This window comes from Myxine glutinosa, chromosome 7 (genome assembly GCF_964187855.1).
Source record: "Myxine glutinosa chromosome 7, kmMyxGlut1.1, whole genome shotgun sequence".
Taxonomy (NCBI): Eukaryota; Metazoa; Chordata; class Myxini; order Myxiniformes; family Myxinidae; genus Myxine; species Myxine glutinosa.
In genome coordinates this window covers 123,708,428-123,734,344 of record NC_136267.1, presented here as the reverse complement: position 1 = coordinate 123,734,344, position 25,917 = coordinate 123,708,428, and the positions used below count along the sequence as shown (strand labels likewise).

The 25,917-nt window shown below is 42.7% G+C and overlaps 1 protein-coding gene across 1 annotated transcript in view; it reads right to left on the bottom strand.

The window, feature by feature from the left end:
• Window positions 1-2,599: 2,599 nt before the first annotated feature.
• The window catches only part of DYNC2I1 (dynein 2 intermediate chain 1), a 144,223-nt gene continuing 120,905 nt past the window's right edge, over window positions 2,600-25,917 (bottom strand). Inside the window, exons 15-20 of the mRNA XM_068096871.2 lie at window positions 21,314-21,365; window positions 20,768-20,825; window positions 20,135-20,225; window positions 17,717-17,839; window positions 9,074-9,297; window positions 2,600-3,171 (exon numbers count right to left, since the gene is read on the bottom strand). Coding sequence (XP_067952972.2) covers window positions 2,991-3,171; window positions 9,074-9,297; window positions 17,717-17,839; window positions 20,135-20,225; window positions 20,768-20,825; window positions 21,314-21,365 — 729 coding nt within the window. The 3' untranslated portion in view covers window positions 2,600-2,990. The remainder of the gene's footprint in view (window positions 3,172-9,073; window positions 9,298-17,716; window positions 17,840-20,134; window positions 20,226-20,767; window positions 20,826-21,313; window positions 21,366-25,917) is intronic.

The following is a 25,917-nucleotide window of genomic DNA, read 5'->3' as shown; positions in this document are numbered from 1 at the left end:
AAAAGAAAAAAAGAAGTTCTTTGGAGCTTCTTTTTCATAAAAAAGTGATGTGAGTATCTGAAAGTATGGAGAAAGCATAAGAAAAGAGAGAGGATGCAAATATTTAGATGAGGTGCTACCTTAACACCAGCGACTAAAGGTTTAGACCGACTTGTCACTTGATTGGTCAGTGGTGTTCAGTACTTCAACCCATCTCGCTTCGGCTCGCTTTGGGAAAGGTTCTGAAACTAATCTGGGCGAGCTCCTATTGCCAGCCAATGCAGGTTGGTCAAATTAACAGTTATTATTGGTGAAATTAACCAGGGTTGGAGTATATAGTCAGGCTGGAGTATGGAAATTAAACCCAGGCATAAAGGTCCACATGGCCTTTCACCATACATGACTGTTTTTGCACACATTTCAAATTTTCAAGATTATATTCCAGCTCAAAACCTTGGTGAGACAAGATTGCGCAGTATGGGTTCTCACGTAACACACACGGTGCACGACAACACCACCTGTTTGCTGAAATGTAAAGTAAAACCCATCGCTTGGCTTGGTTTGATGCATATTGAGGGCCAAGATAAATTTCAGGGTAAACACACTTACTTTCTCCAGAATTACGTAGAATCATTCACTGGGAAACCTGCAATAACAGCTTTCTGTGTAATCCTAATTAAAGCAATAAAGAACATATTGTTCATTTCCCAGCATCAACCTTTTAAAAGCCCTCTAATAGTTAGCGAGGTTTATCCAAATCCCACATCAAAGTTCAAAAGCAAACCTTTACCCCAGGATAATCTATCTATAATTCCAGCAATCTCTGTGTGTGTGTGTGTGTGTCTGTGTGTGTGTGTGTGTGTCTGTGTGTGTGTTTGTTTGTCTGTGACCGCTGTTTCTCGACAACCACGGGTCCGATATACTTGAAACTTGCCAGGTATATTGCTGGGGACCCGAGGATGTGCCTTTTCAAGGTTTTAAATTAATCGCAGAAGTAGTTACCGAGCTATGTCCAAAAAACGATTCAACCAATCAGAGAGCAGCGAGCTATCACGTGTGCCGAACGTGGCGAACACACTCTGCCTCGGACGGCACATTTGAGAGCGTATTCATTTATTTCACGTTGGCAAACTATGTTGGCGTTAAACTATGTTTTAAAACTAATTAAAACTAATTTGCGATTCATCGTAACTGCGATATGCGACCTTCCGGACAGTCAAATGAGGACGTCACTTCCGGATAGTCATAGTGACGCTGAACGTGGCGAGCAGACGCTGCCTCGGACGGCACATTTGAGAGCGTATTCATTTATTTGACGTTGCAATCTGTGTTGATTGTTGTAAGGTACGATCGATTGTAGTACATACATATTTATATTTTGTACATATTCATTACGGGCACGGTACGGGTACGGTTCCGGGTACGGTACGGTTACGGGTACGCCACGTACGGGCACGTCCTAGTCTATCTATAATTCCACTAATCTCTGTGTGTATGTTTGTTTGTATGTTTGTCTGTGACCGCTGTTTCTCGACAACTACCGGTCCGATATACTTGAAACTTGCCAGGTATATTGCTGGGGACCCGAGGATGTGCCTTTTCAAGGTTTTAAATTAATCGCAGAAGTAGTTACCGAGCTATGTCCAAAAAACGATTCAACCAATCAGAGAGCAGCGAGCTATCACGTGTGCCGAACGTGGCGAACAGACTCTGCCTCGGATGGCACATTTGAGAGCGTATTCATTTATTTCCCGTCGGCAAACTATGTTGCCGTTAAACTATGTTTTAAAACTAATTAAAACTAATTTGCGATTCATCGTAACTGCGATTTGCGACCTTCCGGACAGTCAAATGAGGACGTCACTTCCGGACTTACGTAGCGGCTAGCGGGCGCCATTTGGAGGAGCTCGGAGGACTCAGTCGTGATAGAGTGAGCCTGAGTGAGTATATCAAGACAAGAACAAGATCTAGAAGGAGGTATGTACGGTGCGATTCATATAATATATTGTTTAGTTATCGTCGATGAGGAATTTGGGGGCCCGATTAACTGCAGCGCCATCCGAGCTGCGGCGTCGGGACGATACATTCATTGTACGGTAACATCACGCACTTACGGGCACGTCCTATATATATAGTACGGGCATGCCCTAGTTGTATACAATTCTTATAATATAGGTTAATAATCTTTTGGTTTTCGTAAGTAAAATATGCATTTACTTCCAGTCCTAATGAAGCTCAAATCTACCAGGTGCATGAGAATTAAGTTTCCATTGCTTCCATCTGTGCTGAGTTAATTCTCCATTCTGAAATGAAGAACAGAGCTACGCAAGTCAAGATGTCTTTGTGTAAATGTGTTAAACGACAGGAAAAAAAAGTGATGGTGATCAGGTGAGTGAGAAGCTATGAGAACTTGGAGGAAATAGAAATTGAACTGCAAATGGAAAATGACATGACGCAAGGCTGGACTCGCACGAGGAAATGACGAGGTGAGATTGGCAAAGGTGTGACAATCAGTAAAATACTGAGAAAAAGGGGACTTTTCAACTTAAGATTCTAATTAAGAGCAGTTTATCTTGACTATGTTGAAATGACGAACAGTTTGTAGAGAAGACAATTATTTGATCTGTAACTGCTACTTTTAATAGTCAATCGGAATCTCTTTACACATTCTACTAATGGCTCAACCAATGAAGGAACAATAACAAAAATATATATACACATACATATGCACGTATTTATGTATCGACATAATATGTGAATTCTATTTAACTTCCTATTCAAAACTGAAGGCACCACCAACTAGTATAGCTGCACAGAAGGCAGCAACAACCAGACTCATCGTGGTTCCTTGAGCTTTGAACATGGATCTGAGTTGGTGGTACCATCAGCTTCAGTTTTTATTCAATCTAACTAAAACCTGTTTTTTGTGAAGTATTATTTAACTCGAAAATGAATTCAGAAAGGAAGAGATTTAATAAAACTACATCAGCACAACACACACCATCAGCTAGTTAAAATACATCGTTCTCGCCACGAGACCGCATATCCACCATCTGAAGCAGCAGAGATCTTGTGCCCACAGTGTTGCCAAACTGTTCCTGAAGGAAATGCAACTCTAAACGACCACTGCATGTTGCCAGCACGAGCCCCGGGTTCACATCAACACCTCCCACTGCCTTCATGGCAACAAACCTGTGCAGGTAACACATTCCTGTTTGCATCTCAAAGGGATTCTATAGGAGGCATTTTCTCCACAGTATGTGCGATCATCCAGATTTCACAAACAGGTACTCGTAGTGAGAGCAGGATTTTGATCCCAAGAGAAATCCACTCGTCTATGTGCAGTAACAAAGTAATATCACAGTTGTGTGCAGTAACAAAGTTTGGTCATGCATGGAAGAAGTTTCGGGAGCTGAGTGGTGTGCTGATGAGGAGGGGAGTGTCGTTGAAGCTGAAGGGAAAGGTGTATGCTGCATGTGTGAGACGTGTTATGATTTATGGGAGCGAGACATGGGTAATGAACGTAGAGCAGCAACGAAGGCTGGAAAGGGTGGAAATGCGAATGGTTCGATGGATGTGCGGAGTATCGTTGAGAGAGAGGAAGACAAATGATGAATTGCGAAAGATGATGTGAATAGACCCTGTGATTGATGCTGTGAAGAGGAACAGGTTGAGATGGTTTGGTCATGTGTTGAGGAAGGATGAAAGTGACTGTGTGAGAAGAGTGATGGAAATGAATGTAGAAGGAAGTAGAGGACAGGGAAGACCGAGAAAGACTTGGCTAAAGATGGTCGAAGAAGAAATGCGGGCAAGGGGGTTAACAAGTGGAGATGTAGAAAATAGGGCAAAATGGAGATTGTCATGGGGCCCGCAATGCTAACCCCCGCTCTAGCAGGGTAAATGGCCTTAAAATGCCTGTTGTTGTGTTGTTGTTGTGCAGTAACAAAGTAATATCACAGTTGTGTGCAGTAACAAAGTTTACACCTTTTTCAGTGACAAAGTTTACAGTACCAAAGTTTTCAACTGCATCTGAAAAAGTCAAACAAATGTTTCAAGGCTGACTTCAGATGTACCACTAGTTATCGCTTTTATGATGTTACCTGACTAGTTTCTGCTAAAAAAAAGAAAAAGCAAAAAAAGAAAGGCTTTTCACTTTCTTCAAGTTTCTCGACTCATGGGAACAGCAAAGTGGGGACCTGTATTTTGTGTTCAACAACCAAACCAAGTTTCAATACATTTCATCCCACAAATAAACAGACGCATACAGTATATTTCAATGTAGTTCCCCACACCTATGACTATCATTTTCATTAAACTGTACTACAACACTTCCAATTTGGGATTTACTGCACGTAGAATGAAATGATTCTTCCTTTAAAATAATTTAAATACTGTACATGTAAAAATGCTTCACCTTCCTTATTTCTTCATCAGAAGCACTCTGCATGTTCTGCTTCTTCATCACGATCTATTCCTCTTTTTCTTCTCACAAGGATTACTTTCCAAACTGGTCTCACTCCTAAAAGCTTGGCCTATCAACCCTCCTCCTGTATCTATAGAACCACTTTTTCCTGTATCTTCAACCAAAAATATTTCCCACCCCACAAAAAATATATAAAATAACATCTCTCTGGATATTCTCAGAGAGCCACCATAGTGACAACAAGTCTGGCAGTTCACTCATACAGACTGGTGGGGATTGCAGGGAGCCATCTCACATCAGGACTGGTCTCCTATGTGTACCGCTCATGATATGATATTAACTCAGCCTGTGAATTATTCCACAGAAACCGACTCTCTCTTGTGCACAGATCCACCCCACTGAGTCTTCAGTTATACTAACCTTCTTCCCATCCATGGTACACTGAATCCTGTAGTGGGGTGCAGTTACTTTGAAACAACTTGCCTTCCCCTTCCTGGAAGGAAGGTGAGGGGTGGGGGAGGGGAGGGAATGGGGAGAAAAGGGGCAGGGGGAGGGAGAGGGGGAAAAGGAGGGGAAGGGAGGGGGAAGGGAGGGGGAGGGAGGGGAAAGGGGTGAGGGAGAGAGAAACAGAGAGGGGAGGGGTGGGGGGGAGGTAGAAGGGGAGGGGGGGTGGCGGGGGGAGGTAGAAGGGAAGGGGGAGGTGGGGGGAGGGAGAAGGGAAAGGGGAGGTGGGGGGGGGGGGGGGGTGGGAAGAGGGGGAAGGAGGAAAATAAAGAGAGGAGAGCAAAGTTTGTGGAGAGCAAAGTCACACTCTTACGATGTCTCTCCGAAAAGACTGACTGGACAACCCTCCCATCCACATTCTGAGTAATCCTCTCCAAGAAGTTCTGTCAATCAAGCTTTTGGGTCTCACTATCTGCCATGATCTTTCCTGGGAAAACCACATTTCAAATCTGGCCTCCAAAGCCAGTCGCCGACTGGGCATCCTCTGTCGTGCGAAGTTCTTCCTTGGTACACCTGAGCTCCTCACCACTTACAAGGCTTTCATCCGCAGCTCTATGGAATACTGCTCTCCCCTCTGGTCTGGTGCTCCTGCCTCACACCTAGCTCGTCTTCACGCTGTTGAAACCAAAGCGTTCAGAATCATTGGAATCTCCCGCGATGAAGCTAACTCCAAGGGCCTTTCACTCACTCACCGCAGGCAGGTTGGTGGTCTTTCCGTCTTCTACCGACTCCTCTCTGGCCTTGCACCCCCAGCTCTCTCTGGGCTCTGTCCCCCAAATATTCCTACAGGTCGCACAAGATCTGCCTGCAACCCTCTTATGGTTAAACTGCCAAAATCAAGACTCTCCGCTCACCTTCACTCCTTCATTCCTCTTTTCTCCCGCCTCTGGAACAAACTCCCTCACTCTCTTCAATCCCACTCCACCCTCCAGGTCTTTAAAACAGCTGTTCACCACCATCTCTTATCTTCCCCCATCCAAAACCTTGATCTTTTATACACCCGCTAATTTCACCCAAAATCTTTTCTTTTTTTTTTAATGAAATACCAACTTCTGTCCTGGAAGTCCTTGGTCCCCTTGTGTTTTATACCTCTCCCCCCTCCCCTTCCCACGCCTCCTCCCCCCAAGCCCTCTCCCTCCCACACTTCTCCCTGCTCTCAAATGTTGTGTTTGTGTGCTTCCCCTTCTCTCCCCATCTTGTCTTCCGCTCCCTCTTTTTATATATTTTGTTTGTCTGGTTGATTTGTTTGTGAAATAAATGTTAGCTCTTTCACGAGCCTCGATTCAGTATACAAAAAAAAAAAGAAAAAAAAAAAGCCTCCTTCACCACATGTCGCTATACTGTATACTCCGGGAGGAATGGGTGGTCCGAGGATGGGGGTGGGAGCAAGGGAAAGAGAGAAAGGGGGAGAGAGAGGGAGAGGAGGGTGGGGAGGGAAGAGTCCTTCATCCTCCCACACCCTTGCCTCCTCCCGGACTCCCAACTCACCCTTCCCATGCAAACAAACGTCGGAGAATATCACTCAGAGTTGAGCAACAAAGTCATCTGGAATATGATCCACCACACGGTGACCCGGGTTGCCCCGTGATTTTTGACCATTTTACATAATTTATTTATTTATTTTAGGGGGAGTGTAACCCGGGTTCGCGTGATAGGAAAATCCTTTGTGACACATATGACACAATATGTTATACTTAGTTATAAGAAGCGCTAATGATGGTAAATCTTTCAGATTTCACTCCAGATTTCGATACTTAATATGTGCATGGGATTCGATCATCAAAATCCGAATCCAGATTTCGATTATATACTTTAATTAGTCCATGAGAGTAGATAGTGTTTCCAAGCCAAGGCACTTTTCAATAGGCCGAAACAAAATGGCAGCTTAATAATCCAGCGATGTGACAGTGGGCTGACCAAGATGGTGGACCACACACTCTCTTTTATTAAAAAGGTGCTTCAGAAAAAAGAAAACCTGTGAGTTTAGCTCATTCCATATATAAGCAGGAAGGGTGGTTTTGCTAGTTATGAATAATAAAGATAAGAGCAGAATATTGTTGCGGATTTGTAATTGTTGTAAATATCACCCTCTGTAAGTGTAATGAATTCTTGTAAATATCTCCGTTTTGTGTGTAACGGTCAAAGGTCGTCCTCTTAGTTAGTCCATATACATGCACGTAGCAAATCATATACCCTTCTAAATAGTTATTTCTTTGTTATGTGTATTAGTTGAAGGCTGTGTTTCCAATTAGTTGACTCTACATTGCACCAAATTCAAATAAGATAGATCCCCTTTCAATTCCCCATTTGTTCGCAATTGCCAACTGCATTCGCCCTCCATTGAACACGCAGTCGGCTCGGAGAAGAAAGGCGTGGCCCCCACCTCATCATGAAGGGTGGAGCCCCGAACGACCAACCAAGGCTCAGGGGTATGGCTTGAGAGGGTGTGGCCTATATAACCCATTGCCGGGAGCCCCCACCTCAGATGAGTGAGGGAGCCCCACGAGGAGTTCTGCAGAGGGAGTTCTGAAGTGAGAGTTCTGTGGAGGGAGGTGCTTGAAGGTTCATGAGAGTTGGACAGAGAAGGTACAAGGTCGGTGAGAAGGCACGAACGAGAGGCGTGATCCAGTGGGCTGACCAAGATGGTGGACCACACACTCTCTTTTATTAAAAAGGTGCTTCAGAAAAAAGAAAACCTGTGAGTTTAGCTCATTCCATATATAAGCAGGAAGGGTGGTTTTGCTAGTTATGAATAATAAAGATAAGAGCAGAATATTGTTGCGGATTTGTAATTGTTGTAAATATCACCCTCTGTAAGTGTAATGAATTCTTGTAAATATCTCCGTTTTGTGTGTAACGGTCAAAGGTCGTCCTCTTAGTTAGTCCATATACATGCACGTAGCAAATCATATACCCTTCTAAATAGTTATTTCTTTGTTATGTGTATTAGTTGAAGGCTGTGTTTCCAATTAGTTGACTCTACATTGCACCAAATTCAAATAAGATAGATCCCCTTTCAATTCCCCATTTGTTCGCAATTGCCAACTGCATTCGCCCTCCATTGAACACGCAGTCGGCTCGGAGAAGAAAGGCGTGGCCCCCACCTCATCATGAAGGGTGGAGCCCCGAACGACCAACCAAGGCTCAGGGGTATGGCTTGAGAGGGTGTGGCCTATATAACCCATTGCCGGGAGCCCCCACCTCAGATGAGTGAGGGAGCCCCACGAGGAGTTCTGCAGAGGGAGTTCTGAAGTGAGAGTTCTGTGGAGGGAGGTGCTTGAAGGTTCATGAGAGTTGGACAGAGAAGGTACAAGGTCGGTGAGAAGGCACGAACGAGAGGCGTGATCCAGCAAGACTGAAAGAGAGAGAGACGTGAGGGGGTGCCTGTATTGCGGCAATAGGCCGAGACCCTCTAGGCCCTATTGCCGGTCGGTGAGACGCGAAGCGGAGCTGTGTTTGCCGGGTTTTCGCCTCGACCCCAAAGCGTGGATTGGAGCGCGCGCTTGGAGCCGGACCTCGACGCCACCATCTACCTGGACCCTACTCTGCCGTCCCAAACCATTCCTGCCATTCCATCCTTTTGTGTACGTGAGTTTGTTTTGTGTGTCTTGTCCCTGGGTATAAGTAAGGTTGTATAAGTTAATATTGTACTGTGTCCTTCTGGTCCTTCCATCCTTCTGTAAATTATTTTCGTATCTTTCCTTCTCCTTGGTTCTTTTTGATTGTGTACATAATAGTAGTAATAAATCCTGTTATTTCCTACCTTCGTTCTTCTTCTTCATGCTCGTCCGGTCGTCCTTGTCTTTTCCCAATTGAATACCTGTGGCACGATTTGGCCAACGTTTCGGAATCGGGTTAGTGAATGTTAATGACTCGAACTTCGGGTTGCTAAAACCGCTCGGCAACTAGACCATCTAAAACCGGGGTTCGAGCGGGAGTCCCTCCCCTGCTTCGCGGTCAGGAGTGGCACTCAGGTCCTTGGGACTTTTTGTATACCAAATACCCTGGCTGCTCCTGACCGGAAGGAGCGTTGGGACCCCCAGGACTCACGTCGGTCAGTCGCGGACAAGGGGATTAATCCCCCCTTCTTAAGGGGAAAAAGGCCGACGTAGAGATCCGTAACAATATTATTCGGGCTTTTGGATCCCTGGTATCCTGCATACTCACCAATCATCGGGGTTACGCTCCAGCACAATGGTCTTCATCGTACCCTTATTGAGGTCCCAAGCATGGAGGTGAGACTCCTTGTCCAGTGTGAAGAAAAGGCCCGGGCGTGAAGGAGACCATGAAATGGCTATGACCGTTGAACCACGAGACACCTCGTGCCATCTTAGCAAAGGTCGTTCGTCACTGAACAGGTGAAGGCGCATATCACCATCTCCTGTGGCAACCTGCACGCACATAAGGAATTTGGAATGTAACTAAAGTACTGGGATTATATTAATGTTTGCATCCTTCCCAGAGCCTTGATGATGTGGTTAACCCATGTCTTAGAGGCGATTAAGATATAAAAGGTGTAGAGTTATAAAAATAATCTAGTCATACTTAATTTTGATTATTTGAGCAGCACATTGAAAAGAAGAAGAACTAATGGAAAGGACACAGCAAAAAGTAAGTGAGATAAAACAAGTATGTTTTTATTATTTTTTAGATTGGCCTTTCGGAAAGATTTATCAGAGATTTTGCTCTTATGAGAGATTACTCTCTTCAGCTTTCAGAAAATAAAATTACATACGGAAATCATATTCAATGTTTGAGAATGAATGAGCTAGGTTTATAAAACTGGAAAAAGTGAAAGGACAAGTATAAAGGTTCCTCACTGAGTCAGTTCCTGAATCAGTTCAAACCCACTCCATCCTCCAAGCCTTCAAATCAGTAGTACACCACCACACCTTATGCTATCTGCCAATTCTCCTTGCAATATTTTCTACCACCATAAACCCATCCCTAAACCACCCCTCTTACGTGCAAGTTACTATGTTCCTTTTTCTATATATTCATTCCTTTTTTCCGGTTCATTCATTCCTGAGCATGTTTCATCCAACTGCCCTTCCAGTGGAGAGTTCTTTACAATGAGCTATGTCTCAATTCTTTCCATGCAGTGCTTTCAGAGATATAGAGGTGCAAAGTTTTTCGGTTTTTCTAAGATGGCACCTGTACCACGTGACCTAAGACGTCATAATTATCATTAAAATATTCCACAGGAGGAGGTGCACCTATGGTGAAAGTTTCCTGTCAATCAGACCAACGGTTGCAGAGAAAATCATATTTATTCTGTGCGGACAAACAGACAAACAAACAAACAGAAAGACAGAAAGACAAATGGACTCAAATGCAATACCCTCTCCTCTGGCGAGGGTAAAAACAGGGCTGGTCTGATCTCCACAAAATTTTCCATACATGTTGGTAGTACCCAGGATAACCTCTGGTGTTTGTACTATATCCAAAAAGGTAAAAGCAAAACAAAAATAGGAGGATAAAGCAGGTATCTGAATGTGAAATGTGAAATATAAATCTGAAATTCGCACGTGAAAAAGCTGAATGCCTCAAGTCTGTGTTTGCCTCAAAATCTTGTGTCCCAAACCCGTCTCTCTCTGTACCCACCTCAACCAGTCGAGCCCAGCTGCTCCTGGACTCTGCATCCTTGTCTCCTGACAAGGTGGAGAAATTTCTTTCAAACCTCGACTCTGATTCTGCAACTGGACCAGACGGCATCAGCCCACGGGTCCTAACATCCTGCTCTACCGCTCTTTCACACCCTCTCTCTCAATTCTCTTCACCCTCTCTTTTGCTCAAGGTCATCTGCCATCAGCATGGAAATCAGCCAACATTACTGCTTCACACAAAAAATGTGCAAAAACAGATCCTTGCAAATACAGACCAATCAGCCTGCTCCCAAATATCAGCAAAGTCATGGAATCCATCATTGCTTTGGATATCCAACCCTTCCTCTTCTCCAATGGCTTGATCTCCGGTCATCAATTTGGTTTCAGACCAGGTCATTCTACCCTGGACATGTTGCTTCTGCTGTCTCAACAATGGATGGAGGTCCTCAATGCCAAACAGGAAATCAGAGCCGTCTCCCTTGGCATATCACATGCCTTCTATACGGTCTGGCATCCCGCTCTGCTCACCAAACTCTCCTCCTATGCTATCAATGGAAATCTCCACGCATGGCTTGTGGACTTCCCCTCTGGTCGAAGTCAACATGTGGCCCTGAATGGTTTTCTCTCATCTCCCCTTCCTGTTGAGGCGAGAGTTCCCCAAGGCAGTGTTCTGGGCCCTGTGCTTTTTCTGGTATTCATCAATGATCTCTCCAACTCTCTAGAAAATCCTCTCTATCTCTTTGCTGATGACTCCATTCTCTGCCGCTCCATACCTCATCGCTCAGGTTGGCATTCTGCAACCTCCTCACTCTCTGCAGACGTGGACAAAATCACAGACTGGTCAAACAAGTGGAACATGTCTTTCAATCCTGACAAATCTCACACTCTTACTGTGTCTCTCCGAAAAGACCGACTGGACAACCCTCCCAACTAATTTCTCAACAATCCTCTCCAAGAAGTTCCGTCGCTCAAGCGTTTGGGTCTCACTATCTACCATGATCCTTCCTGGGAAAACCACATTTCCAAGCTGGCCCCCAAAGCCAGTCGCCGACTGGGCATCCTCCGTCATGCGAAGTCTTTCCTTTCCTTAGCACACCTGAGCTCCTCACCACATATAAGGCTTTCATCCGCAGCTCAATATAATATTGTTCTCCCCTCTGGGCTGGTACTCCTGCCTCACACCGAGCTCGTCTTCACAATGTTGAAACCAAAGCTTTCATAATCATTGGAATCTCCCACGATGAAGCTAACTCTGAGGGCCTTTCACTCACTCACAGCAGGAAAGTTGGTTGACTTTCTGTCTTCTACCGACTCCTCTCCGACCTAGCTCCCCCAGCCCTGCCTGTGCTGTGTCCCCCAAATATTCCTACAGGTCGCACAAGATCTGCCAGCAACCTTCTTCTGGTGAAACTGCCAAAATCAAGACTCTCTGCTGACCTTCACTCTTTCATTCCTTTTTTTCCGCCTCTGGAACAAACTCCCTCACTTCCTTCAATCCCACTCCTCCCTCCAGGTCTTTAAAACAGCTGTTCACCACCATCTCTTATCTTCCCCCATCCAAAACCTTGATCTTTTCTACCCCCATTAATTTCACCCCAGATCCACTTTTTTGAAATGCCGACTTTTTTCCTTGAAGTCCTAGCAGTCAGTGTCCATGTGTTTTATACCTCACCCACCAGAATGCCTCCTCCCCCCAAGCACTCTCCCTCCCACAGATCTTCCGATGTCCCTGTTTTCTACAGTTGTACTTGTGTGCTTTCCTCTCTCTCCCCATGTTGTCTCCCGCTCCCTTTAATACATGTTTTTGTGTCCGTTAGTTTTTTGTGCTTATTGTTATCTCTTACACGAGCCTCGATCCTGTATACAAAAGCACGGTGAAGATCAGCCAGGAGTAAGGCCAGTTACGTCCAGACTCCTCAATCAGGCCTCGTGAACCCTTTTGTCCTTTTAGTGTGGAGCCTCTTAGTCTGCCCTCTTCCTCCAGGCCCTCCAAAAACACTGGGTGATCCCAGCTTGTGTCAATCCCGAGCCAAAGCCACAATCAGTCCCCTCCAAAACTCATCCGTGAATATTTATTTGTCCTCCTTCCACATTCGGCTTTTGTGATCTCTCCTCTGAACAAACGAGACATCTTGTTCTTCCTCGTCTACCGGTCTCTCTCGTTCTCCTCCCTACTCTAAGCCAGGTCTCTCACATTCTCCTCCTCCTTCCTGGGCGGAGTTCTCCTTTAGCTGTCCCAGTGTCCCACCCACGGGGCAGCGCCAATAAAAATAAATGCACATTGGCACTTCTGGCTCCACATCACATTACTCCACCATGGCTGACACACACTGGCCAGCCAGATCGTCATGGCCTTTTGCACACGTGACATGTGTGCCTCTCTCATGAGAATTTCTCACCTACTAGCACCAAATACTACCATGCATGGCCTTGCTGTGATGCATGTAGCCCCGTCTTGTTCTTTCCCGGAAGCTTGCCACACATTGCTCGTTACTCAAGGCCGGATGACTTGGTAAAAATAACGTGAGTGATGGTCACATGGACACACGGGTGGGGGGTGGGAGGAGTTTATAAAATAAAGGTGCGCACCGGGGTCCAAAAAAGCTGTGGAGCAACTCGTAGACCCAAACAGCCCGGGCTGCGACATCTCGCTAGTTGCGGGAATCTGACTGCCTGCAACGTCTCTCTGGCCTTACACAATGCTGGTTCCAATGCTCAACCGCTCATCTCATGCAGAAATCATGCAAAGAAAGGTTTTCCCACCATATATTATTGTGAACTCTTTTTCTTTTGAATTATGTTTGAATGGGATAGGTTATTGTGCCGAAGCCATGTCGAGATTACGAGGGTGCGTGGGTTATTAATCAATCTGTACTGTATAAATGTTATTTGCCTTTTCCTCTCTATCTCTCACTCTTCTTTTCGTTCAGGCACTGCTGTGCAATAAACCCAAGTTATTCACAACATCTGAGTGGTTTGTGGTTTCATTCCTTCTGGCTTCACATCCCTGGCACGTCATGTAGTTAGTTTGTGTTCCATGGGTAATTAGTGGTTAAACACCTCATTAAAGGGTTTTCCATTATCGAGGTGCTTGTTCCCCCCAGGAACCGCTCGGCCCGACATCCATACCATGGGGGAATCGCATCGTAGGCTGAATAAACTCTTTAGAGATACTGTACGCTGTCCTGATGCAAAGATTTAGTTGGCTTTATCGGGACAAATCGTGTACGGCCTCTATCGACATTCCGCTGATGTATTGGTGACTGTCCGGGTGGCATGTTTTGGCCTCGTGTCCACCATAACAATATACGAATACATATATTTCACCAAGTAGCCTGGTGTTGGCTTAGCGGTTAGGGTGCCGGCTTGGGATCCTAGGATCCTGGGTTTGAATCCCAGTCGATCGCTGTATTAACGTCAGGGGGGTTGACTCAGCCTGTCATCTTTCTGAGGTCGGCAAATTGAGTACCAGTTTCACTGGTAACTCCCTGTGTGTTGCAAGAGGTGACCAACAGGGTTGGCGGCAGGAAGGGCATCCGACCATAAAACATTGCTTCAAAAAGGGGACCACGGTGCCCGAAAAAGGCCAACCCCTGCTCTGCAGGGAAAAATCGCCTCTAAAGGTGGTTGGTAATTCACCAATGCAGATTATCTTTTTTTATATATGTATATATATATGTATACACACTACAAACAATAAGTTAGGGATATTGGCAGGTTCTTCGGTATGGTTGATTTTGTGTATTAATTATGTTGAAAAAAGTTGTTGGTCCTAATTCTATCGTTATTAATGTGTGAAAAAACACAGCATTCTTGATTTCAATACCCGAACCCTAGCCCCTATAACAAAAAATAAACTCACTCCCACAATATCCCTAACTTATTGTGAGTAGTGTAGATATATATATATATACACACACACACGTATATATTAGTTTGGGTATACACCTAGGAGTTAAATCTCGGTCGGCCATCCATCACCCTGCGGTGCTCGCTTCAGGATAGACACATGACTATATATACATATATATATATATATATATATATATATATATATATATATATATATATATATATATATATATATATATATATATATATATATATATATATATATATATATAATATATATATACCCTAACGAATATATACAGTATATATATACAGTGAAACCTTGACTTACGAGTGCACCAACTTACGAGTTTTCCGAGATACGAGCCGTCGCTCGGGCGGTTTTTTGCTTTGAGATGCGAGCCGAGATCTGAGTTACGAGCTTACGCCACCCGCCACTAGGTGGCCCAACGAGCGTTCCGGTCACGTGGTTATCTTGCCGTGCAAGCATCTGCCGTATATCGCTGCTGCTTTGTTTTCGCATGTTGGTTATTTTGGAAAATTTCTTAGTTTTAACCATGGGTCCTAAGAAATTGAGTGCCAAGGGCAGTACTGAGAAGAAGAAGAGGATGATGTGCTTGGATATAAAACACGCAATCGTCGAAAAACATGAGCGAGGTGTGCGTGTTGTCGACTTGGCGAGGCAGTACGATCGTAGTACTTCTACGATATGTACGATTTTGAAGCAGAAGGAGTCGATAAAGGCTATAACGCCAGCCAAGGGCGTTACGATTATTTCAAAGCTCCGGACCTCTATCCATGAAGAGATGGAGAATTTTCGAAACATTTTGAAAGGGAGGAAGAAACAAACCTCGTTGGACAGGTTTTTATTGAAACGCCCTGCAAGTGAAAGCTAGGAAAGTGTGGCGAAAAGGGCAAAAGTTATCTCCTCCACCTCCGCCAGCATCTTCGTCTGATCTTCAAGGTAAATACACTGTAGCGCGATGCTGCGCGCGCTAATGCTTACGCAAGGAGCAAGCGGACAACGCGGTTCATACAAGAGTCTTTATTCAAACTGCAGCACTAAGCTGCTCAAGGCTGCGCGCCCCGTCTATATCCTGAGGCCACGCCTCTCTCCCCGGCGTGGCCCACCCCCACTGGTGTGCGGGGTGATGTCACCACGTCAGTGCTTTCGTGTCCGCCACAACACTTAATAAAACCAGTTTATTTCTTTACATTGAAGGAGTCTGGACTCCAGCAGAATACGGATAAAAGGATGGCAAGGCACAAACCCGTCCGAGAAGATGTTTATTCGTAAAACCAACTCGGGAACACTAAAAAGCCCGTTTATCGGGCTGCCTTATAAAGCAAAACCAAAAACCCAAACCGAAACCGAAAGCCACGCCTCTCAAGCGAGGCGTGCTTCGGTGGTCACGTGATCCACAGGTGTAGCTCATTATACCCGCACGCGCGGATGCTTTGGCGGTCACGTGACCAGCCACTCTGGCGCCGGGGATCCCCGCCGGTGACGTCACCGGCTGGAGCAAGGAGATTCTGATGCCGGTCTTGCTTGGGGGACCCATGGGTCGCTACAACATTCTCTTTTATTATGAACAGTATATACGAGGTCGTGCTTGTTTATACATTATTTGTTATTTCTAAAGTACATTTTTCTTATTTAAAAACACGTAACAAAAAAAATTGGTGTGGTTTTTTGGGGGCTGGAACGGATTAATAGCATTTCAATGCCTTTTAATGGGGAAATTTAATTTGAGAAACGAGCAAATTGAGTTACGAGCTCGGTCACAGAACGAATTAAACTCGTAAGTCAAGGTTTCACTGTATATATATATATATATATATATATATATATATACATATATATATATACATATATATATATATATATATACATATATATATATATATATATATATATATATATATATATATATATATATATATATATATATAGATAGATATATACACACATACATATACACATGACAATGCCACACGTCACCGTCACGTAAAAAACATATCTATCTATAATTCCAGTAATCTCTGTGTGTTTGTTTGTCTGTGACCGCTGTTTCTCGACAACCACGGGTCCGATATACTTTAAACTTGCCAGGTATATTGCTGGGGACCCGAGGATGTGCCTTTTCAAGGTTTCATATTAATCGGAGAAGTAGTTACCGAGCTATGTCCAAAAAACGATTCAACCAATCAGAGAGCAGCGAGCTATCACGTGTGCCGAACGTGGCGAACAGACTCTGCCTCGGACGGCACATTTGAGAGCGTATTCATTTATTTCACGTTGGCAAACTATGTTGGCGTTAAACTATGTTTTAAAACTAAATAAAACTAATTTGCGATTCATCGTAACTGCGATATGCGACCTTCCGGACAGTCAAATGAGGACGTCACTTCCGGACTTACGGACTCGCAAGCCGTTCGCTTTCCGTTCACGCAAGCCGTTCGCTGGACCAAACCATTTCATGTAAATAGAGGGGGGGGGATATAATTTTAGATATATATATAGTACGGGCATGCCCTAGTATATATAATTCCATTACTTTTCATAAAGGAATTGAACAGTGTCCAGCATAGCACTGCTTATGGTCTAATTTGTTTACAAAAAGCAATGAATATATCGTACAGGTGTCATAAACATTTACCTTAACATTATTTTACCAGTAAAGTGATTCCATTAGTTCATGCAGAGCCATGTTCCTAACCTAACCCTATTGAGCTGAGCTGTGTATTTTGCCGGTACCAATAATTATTTAATTTACCTGGCAGGATATCCTCGACTCATATGGAATCTCCACCCACCTATAGAGTGTCAAACTGTTGATGTTCATGCAGGGTAGCTGATGTGAGTGCTGTCCCATGGAAGGTTGTTAATCTGGAAGATCCATCTGCCAGCACTGGGGGTATTGTTGCATATTAAAGATCCCATGGTGTCTTTTGCAAAACATAGGTACCCTGGCCAGATTACAAATTGCTGCCTGTCAAATATCAGGCTTGGCCAGCTGGTTGTAGAGAGACTTTCACGAGAAGCATTCCATATGACTGACCCTACAATGAAGTGGGAATAATTGGGACCTTCAAAGAAGACATAGAAGTAGTGATCGCATTTTTAAATAATGAAATAAATCACCTTACTGATCAAACAGCCTTCACTTAAATGTTAATGATACCAGCTAAATATAAACTTTGTTTACTCAAAAAGAGACTTATTTTATTGCTGAACAAAATTGATAATAAAAATTTTAACATGCAAATGAAATTGCAATATGTGGTGGTACATCAAGAAAAAAAAAACCCATAATGTGGACCAATGTCATTCAGTTTGTGAACCACTAACCAGGAGAAGAGGCTCTGGGTGCGGTTGGAGATCCCAGGCAGTGACAGGGGCAATGGATGTAACCTGGCCGTAAACTTTGTGGTACAACCGCCCACCATACAGTGCACCTCGCAGCACCAAACCCTATATGCCAGTTGGACAGAGAAAGCACCATCATGATGATAAATCTATGACACTTTTTGAACAGATTTTAACATGAACATTACATTTATGACATTAATGATGATTATTAACATGATGATAAAATGATACATTATTATCACCATGCTGAAGTATTTACGATAATCTTTTTTGTTCCATCACTATTTGATAACTTTTCAAAATACAGGGTGGTCAATATGTCTTATTACTACCCCTGTCTATTGTTTTTACCCAATGAAAAATATATTCCATTGATGCTTATTGTAACTGGAACGGCACTCAGTAGAGAGCATACCTCCGCCAGGTGAACGGTTTACGTTTTGTATCATAGAGTATAACAGAAAATCACAATGCAGAATCACATCAAAATTATCCGTCCACAACTTTTTGAGATATCCCGCTATGTATAGTTTTTGGCCCTATCTCCCAATGGTGAAGAATCACTTAAAAAATTATACTTTCCGGATACGGATCTTCACCAAAATTGAATCGATTCTTCCGTGTCACACACACAACCTGTCCACCAAGTTAGGTCCAAATCCGTCCATAACTTTTTGAGATATCCTGCTATATGATGGTTTTAGCCCTATCACTCAATGGTGAAGAATCACTTAAAAATTAAATAATTCTCATATCCGAATCCATATTCAGATATTCACCAAAATCGAATCGATTCCTCCTTGTCACACACACAACCTGTCCACCAATTTTCGTCCAAATCCGTCTACAACTTTTTGAGATATCCTATGTATCGTTTTTGGTCCAATCTCCTGATGGTGAAGAATCACTTTAAAATTCTCGTAGCCGGGTTCCGAACCTGGATCTTCACCAAAATCTAATCATTTCGTCCTTGTTACATACGCTGCATCTCTGCCAAATCTTGTCCGAATCCGTCCCCAACCTTTTGACATATTTTGTTCACAAACGGACAGACAGACAAACAGACAAACAGTCAGACAGGGGTGAAAACATAACCTCCATCCACCTTTGGTGGTGAAAGTAAAGAGGACAAAGCCTATCATATGAAGCATCAATGGTGATTCATAGCTGATCATATTCGAGGGAGTTGGCAATGCTCTCTTGTCTGGTTGCATTGGGTGTGGTCACGGTTATTTACTCCTCAGATTCCTGTCTGGAGAGTGAGAGGGTTCATTTAGATGTGCACAAGGAGAAACCAACCAGTTATCTACCCATGCTTTTAATTATCATCTCTGCACCTCCAGCTTTCAACACTCACCGGTAAGGAGGATGTACCTCATTGAGATGTGACTTCACAATAATTTACAATTTCCAATGAACCCTCCTGCCCCACACCTAGGCGAACAGGTATCTTCAGCACGCACTGAGTTTTGTTGCTTTACTTCCCTTTCCCCTTCAAATTTCTTCTCTTTTGTCCTTATTCTGTTTGCTGCAAGTGAAAGGATTATTTATTACCTCCACCACCAAGGGTGGATGGAGGTTATGTTTTCACCCCTGTCTGTTTATCTGTCCGTTTGTTTGTTTGTTTGTGAACAAAATATCTCAAAATGTTGTGGGCGGATTCGGACAATATTTGGCAGAGATGTAGCGTATGTAACAAGGACGAAATGATTAGATTTTGGTGAAGATTCATATCCGGCTACTAGAATTTTAAAGTGATTCTTCACCATTGGGAGATAGGGACAAAAACGATACATAGCAGGATATCTCAAAAAGTTGTGGATGGATTTGGACGAAACTTGGTGGACCGGTTGGACGTCTGACAAGGACAAATAGATTCGATTTTGGTGAAGATCTGAATATGGATTCGGATCTGAGAATTATTTAATTTTTAAAAGTGATTCTTCACCATTGGTAGATAGGGCCAAAAACTATACATTACGGGATATCTCAAAAAGTTGTGGACGGATAATTTTGATTAAATGTGATTCTGTATTGTGAATTTCTGGTCTACTCTGGGATACAAAACGTAAATTGTTCACCTGGCGGAGGTATGCTCTTTATTGAGTGCCGTTCTAGTTTGCTTATATTTTGCATTGGCTTTCATTTTGCTTTTGTTGTCACGTTTGCAGTGGTTTCCACTGCTGTCAATTTGTGCTGTCTGAACCCTAACCAACTATACCCCTTGTATTTTTTTCTTTACATTTATATAAGGCTCATTGTGGAGTTTGGAAAGTAGGAATGAAATTAAAGTAACAATCGATAAATGCAAAGGGTATGTGGGATTTGAACTTGGTTCTGAGTGTGCCACCCATTAGATCGGACATTAATTGTGGATCCAGCATAGTTTGGAGCTACCGTGTCTGTTGTGACGAAGAAGTGCCCAGGCTCTGATTGTAGAAAGGCAAGGTCCAGGAAACGGGAGAGCTTGGGCTGTGTCACACCACACCTGCAATACAACAAGGGTGTTGACCAGAGGTGATTTTGTTTACCAGGCTTGGCAAAGAAATGAATATACTTATAAGTACACTCCAAGCTTCTCAGCAAACATATTTTGCATTTAGATTAAAGCTATAAATGTATATACGTGTAATCCATTATTCACTAGTACAGAGGAAAATTTACCAAGAGCCAATTCCTTTCAAACTAATTTATGATAAATAATAAAATAAGTACCCTGAAAAAATTGAAGGCTTCAAAATAATAAATATTGCACTTTATAAATGTATATTCAATTGTCGCCGGAAAGTCGTTCCACAAACTGGAGAATTGAGGAACAAAAAAGTGGAGGTGTGCAGAAATCCTGGATTTTTGGAGTTTAATCAGGAAGGGGGTGATTGGAGTTTGTCATTATTTAGTTGGTCCCCCATGTAATTTAAGGAAATATCTTAAAACACAATTCAATGTTCCAAGCTGGAGAACTGAGACTAAATTATCCAAGCCTCATGATTTGTGCTGAAAAGGCACAAAGTTTCACTCAAATGAACGTACTTGTGAATGTGCAAGGAGGAGCTGTGTAGTAGCTTCACCTTTCCTCCTGGTACGAGACCTGCAGGAAAAGTGCTGTGAGCTGTATTGTCCAAAAAAGACTTTTGAATAAAGATCAAAATGAACTAAAAGCTGCCGATGGTAGAAAAAAACTCAATGGTACACAAAGTAAGGCAAGTTGACCTTGAAGGTTCTACATGTCTTTTGCTAATGAGGTCCTGATCTGTATATAACCAAAGAGACTAAAATACAATAGTTTCCTGAGTTTTGAATGCACATCACTTAATGATTATAGAGATCATTAATGATGCTGCGACTACAGAAGCAGTGCGAATGCATAATGTCCCGGCAAATGTGGTCAAAATCTGTGTGTGCAGGTTGCAACAGAATGTGTGCCTTTCAGGAAAAAAGGAGATGGTATATAGTACTTAAAAGCAAAACAAAAGGACAATACTTTTATGCAATTCAACTGGCATGTGGAGAATTGCAACATTTGAATGACACACCCCTCCATCAACAATCTGTTTAAAGTTTGAGTGTAAAACTTACCAAGGTCTTCCATGGAGCCAGCGAGATCACTTGCAGGAAGGTCCATCACGACCTGGTACACAGAGATACAGCTCAAATGACAGGTAACCTTAACAAGATGCAATTGCACTTGGTATATTTCGTCAATTTGGATAAATTCTGGGAAAACCTATTTGGATTAATTATCTGTTAATCAGACATACAATTCTCCACCTCTAGCTATGTGGTGCTCGAGAGACACTTCGTGGTGGTTTGTTAGTGGGATTACCAAGAGTAATTGGGGATAAAGTAGCTGCAGTAGCTTTTCACATTCAGGAAAGATGGTCCATATTATCTCAGAAAATTCTCCATGTAATTTAAACTGCAGAATTTGTTCCAAGACAAACAGCAAAAAAACACAAATGCGATCATAAGGACGGGCATGTATGAAACAAAAACTGAGCAGAACATGGACAATAATATAAATTTCAAGTTTGATTATTAGATTTCCCAGCCTTCTAGGATTGTTATTGTTCAGATTATTTGTTTTTTTTAGCTCACCTGGAACGGAGTTCCGGGAGCGTATGGGATGGCGCAATGTCCGTCCGCCAGTCTGTAAACACTTGCAACTTCTCCGAAACTGCCGATGGGATTGTGACCAAACTTTGCACAAATTATATTTGGTATGTTTCAACTCAAGTTTGTTCACGGCATGACATTTTTTGGGGTCTAATGGGGTCTACCGGGGGTCAAAGTGGGTCCAAGTTTTAACCCCCCCTCCTCGACCCCCCAAAATAGGTATTTGCTTTTTCCTCTGAAACTACACACTTTAGCGCAGGGGCTTTGACACCTCATAATAGGTATTTGCTCTCTTTGAAACTACACACAATTTCTATGAAACTTGACTACAAATTTAATCACCAGTGATGCACCAAAGTTTGTTCATGGCACAAAAAATCAGGGTCTAAGCGGGTCTGCGGAGGGTTTGAATGACTGATGTTTCTGATCTAGGTAAGCTTGAGGACCCGCAGTCCTACTTTTTAAATCATTCTGCCGGATGGTAAATGCGGGTTTATTCGCTTTTAAATTCATTTTCTCAGCAACCGTTGGTCCAATTGACACGAAATTTTCACCATAGAATGCGTTAACTCATGTCGAAATTTTTAGTGATAATTATGATGTCATATTTCACTTGGTGTGGGTGCCATGTTGGAAAAAAGGAAAAACTTTGGACCTCTATGTGAGGTGTGATCAAAATGTTTGGTGAATGGTGCCGCTACTAATGAATGCATGAACATTGTTGAGGTCAGTGGGCGGGGCTTATTCGTTAACCCTGTCACTTGCCAGCACACCATAAACACTATTCGTATTACCCACCAATGCGCCATGGCATATTGCTTTGTGTGAGCACGTGTTTGTGGCAGTTGGCACTTTTGTAGAAAATGTCGAAGTTTGAGCAACGTGGAAACATGAATTTTTTTTAACTTGGCAAGATGGCGACAGAAACGCTGAAAGATGAAATGTGACTACAGATGAAAACAAACTACAAAGAGTTTAAAACAGAATACAGATGAAACTGTAATAAAGAAGACCGTTTTCAAGTGATTCCAATGGTTTTGGGAAGGAAATGAGTCACTGGAAGATGACGAAAGAAGCAGTCATCAGTTTACGGCACAAACCAATGTCGTCCAAGTAAACTGACGTTTAAACCAATTGGGAAATTGCAGAAGAGGTCAGTCTTGCACTTGGTTCCATTCAGGCCACACTGACAGATGATTTAAACATGAGATGGGTCAAAGCAAAGTTCGTTCTGCACATCCTCACAGATGAACAAAAAGAAAATCATGTCTGCATTTCATCCAACTTGTTTGATCAATGCGCTTCAGATCCAACATACCAGGTGATAACCTGGTATGTTTCACCCAGGTGATAACGGATGATGAGTCGTAGGTTTATGGGTATGACCCGTAAACGAAAGCACAGACCTCCCAGGGGAGCACACGTGCATCACCGAGACCGAAAAAGGGGCCTCAGTCGAATTTTAAAATTAAGGTCATGCTGATTGCATTCTTCAACATGGAAGGAATGGTTCATGCAGAATTTCTTCACAAAGGTGCTACCGTTAATGCGGCTTTCTACGTGGATGTTATAAAACTTTGCAAGAGGCAGTCAGACAGAAATTATCAGAAAAGTGGAAGAACGGGTGGCTCCTCCATCACGACAACACACCCTGTCATATGGCACTTTGATCTTAATCTGATCACTTTGAAATTTCTTGAGCATGATCTACGCAAAAATTGCATGCGAAAATTGCATTTATGACATCATCGGTTAAGTTGTTCGACAGACATATTAGATTGAACATTAAAAAAAACTGTTAAAATCTTCCAATCCAAAACGGCTGGCCAGCCAGATCGATGCGAAATTTCATGCAAAACTTCATGAAACATGTAATTTTTAACCTCATAGATCACATGGTCTGGCAGCCATGTTGGATCAAAGGAAAAGAAATAAGTAAAAATAATTATTTCTCTGAAACCGATTAAGCTATTGAAGTCGAACATTACAAGTATGATCCAGTTGCCAAGGGGGAATACATGTTTAAAATTTCAATGTGATCGGTCGCACGGTCTGGCATCCCGAATTTAAGAAGAAACCTTACAAGATCGATGTGAAACTTCACACATATTATCAACTAGTGTTTCGGAATGCTAGCACATCTGTTGAGCTATATAGATTACAGAAGATCTCGGGTCGGGCCTCAAGAAGAACAGGGTTTTGTTCAGTTACCAAGATTCTTGTAGAGCGCTCACCAAGTGGCTTAAGCATTCATCAAGCACTTCATTCAAAACCATTGATGAGGAACGGCTGGCTTGGTAAATGCTAGATAGCTGCTTGGTAACTGAACATACTCCTGGTTTCCTCCATTTCAGTTTAGTGTAAAACAGCAGTTGCGACTGTTCCGGTAAGGGGTTTCCTTTATTTCCTTATGGTTCCTGATGGATAGTTTTTAAAAATTTCTTAATCCAATTGTTAATTCAGTTTTATAAAGAGGACGTCATGGGTCACATGCCTGATCAAAGCGGGTTGTATCAAAGCAGGTTGTATCAAAGTGGGGCAGCTTGGAACGCAGTCATAACTGCCTGCAGTTATAAAGTGGCACGTCTAGTTAATATTGTTATTATTATTATTATTGCTCTTTGCATTTGGTGACCAATCTTTTCAGACACAAAGTATAATGAAGAAATAGTCTTGCTCGTGAAGGCTTGCGTTGATCTGCATCAACGAACAGGGAGAACAATGGATGACATCATCGACAAGGTGTTGATTCAGGTATGATAGTTGACCCTTTGGCAAAGCTCAAAAGACCACCGTGAGACAGGTTGGTTTTACCCTACTGATACTCGTTGTCCTGATAACAACTCAAAGCAGCATGAGCGAAACATTTAAGACGGCATATTGGCAAAGCACCTGGCTGATAAGCCACCATGCAATGCTAACCTCTGCAGGATTAATGGCTGACCGCATCTAAGCCTTAAACTCCGCTGCAAAAAGGGTGATAACGGGCATGCAAGGAACATCACCAAAGTGAAAATGTGGTTTTAAAGCCACGAAAAAGAATGCTGATTAAGTATCTGGTATGTTCCAAATGGAGTGGCTGTTCGGACACATGTGATCAAAAACACATACATTTGGGATGGACCTCGTGTGGAATAACTTTGGGATGAACCACGATGGTTAGCATACTTTGATCAAGCTTCTGTTGATTTCATCCTTTGTTTAAGATACAACCAGCTCTGCACCGAGTGAGTGGCACTGATTCAGCTATGGAGATGACTGCTGGTGAGACAAGAGCATTTTATGGCTGGAAATTTAAATCCTTGTTCATGTACAAGTGTAAAAAAAGGAAAGAATATCCCAGTGCAGGTTTTTTTTACGAGATCTGCACATTATTGACCAGTCTGGGTAATATAGAATACTGTGGCGTTGCTTTTCAAAATATAATTAATCTTTCCAGTTAGGTTATGCCATCGCCATTGCAATTTGAAGGATACAATTTAGATGGAAGCCAGTACATGCAGCCTGAAATGCCATACGATTCCATAATATCCAATCCTCCTGTAGTAAGGATTTGGCAAATTAGTTCATCAGATAGTACATTTGGGTATTACTTTGCAACCAACCAAATGACTATATGCTAATGCGTTTTTGCCTCAGATTTGCACCTCATGATTGTTCTCGTTATTTTAGAAGGAAAAAAAGAAAAATAACAAAAAATAAAACAGATGCAAAATACATACAGTACTTCATATGTCTGTGGATTTTGCTTAGGATCAAACAAAATAGCAAATGTGTAGGATATCATCGTCATGCACTTATGACAGAGGCGGATACAATAATTTGAAAAAAGGGGAGAGTAAGGGGGTCTCCATGCCCTAATAAGTGGGGAAAATGAATTTCCAATACCACAGTTGTGTAGCAATAAATAGGTGCAAACCTTACAGATAAACATGTTAAATTAATTTCATAATAAAGGTACAGGTATAATCGCTGAATTAAGGTACAATAATGCAAAACATAATGTATACATTATGTTTTCCATTATTATTTTTAACATTGTTGGTGAGGGGGGCTTCAAAGTCATC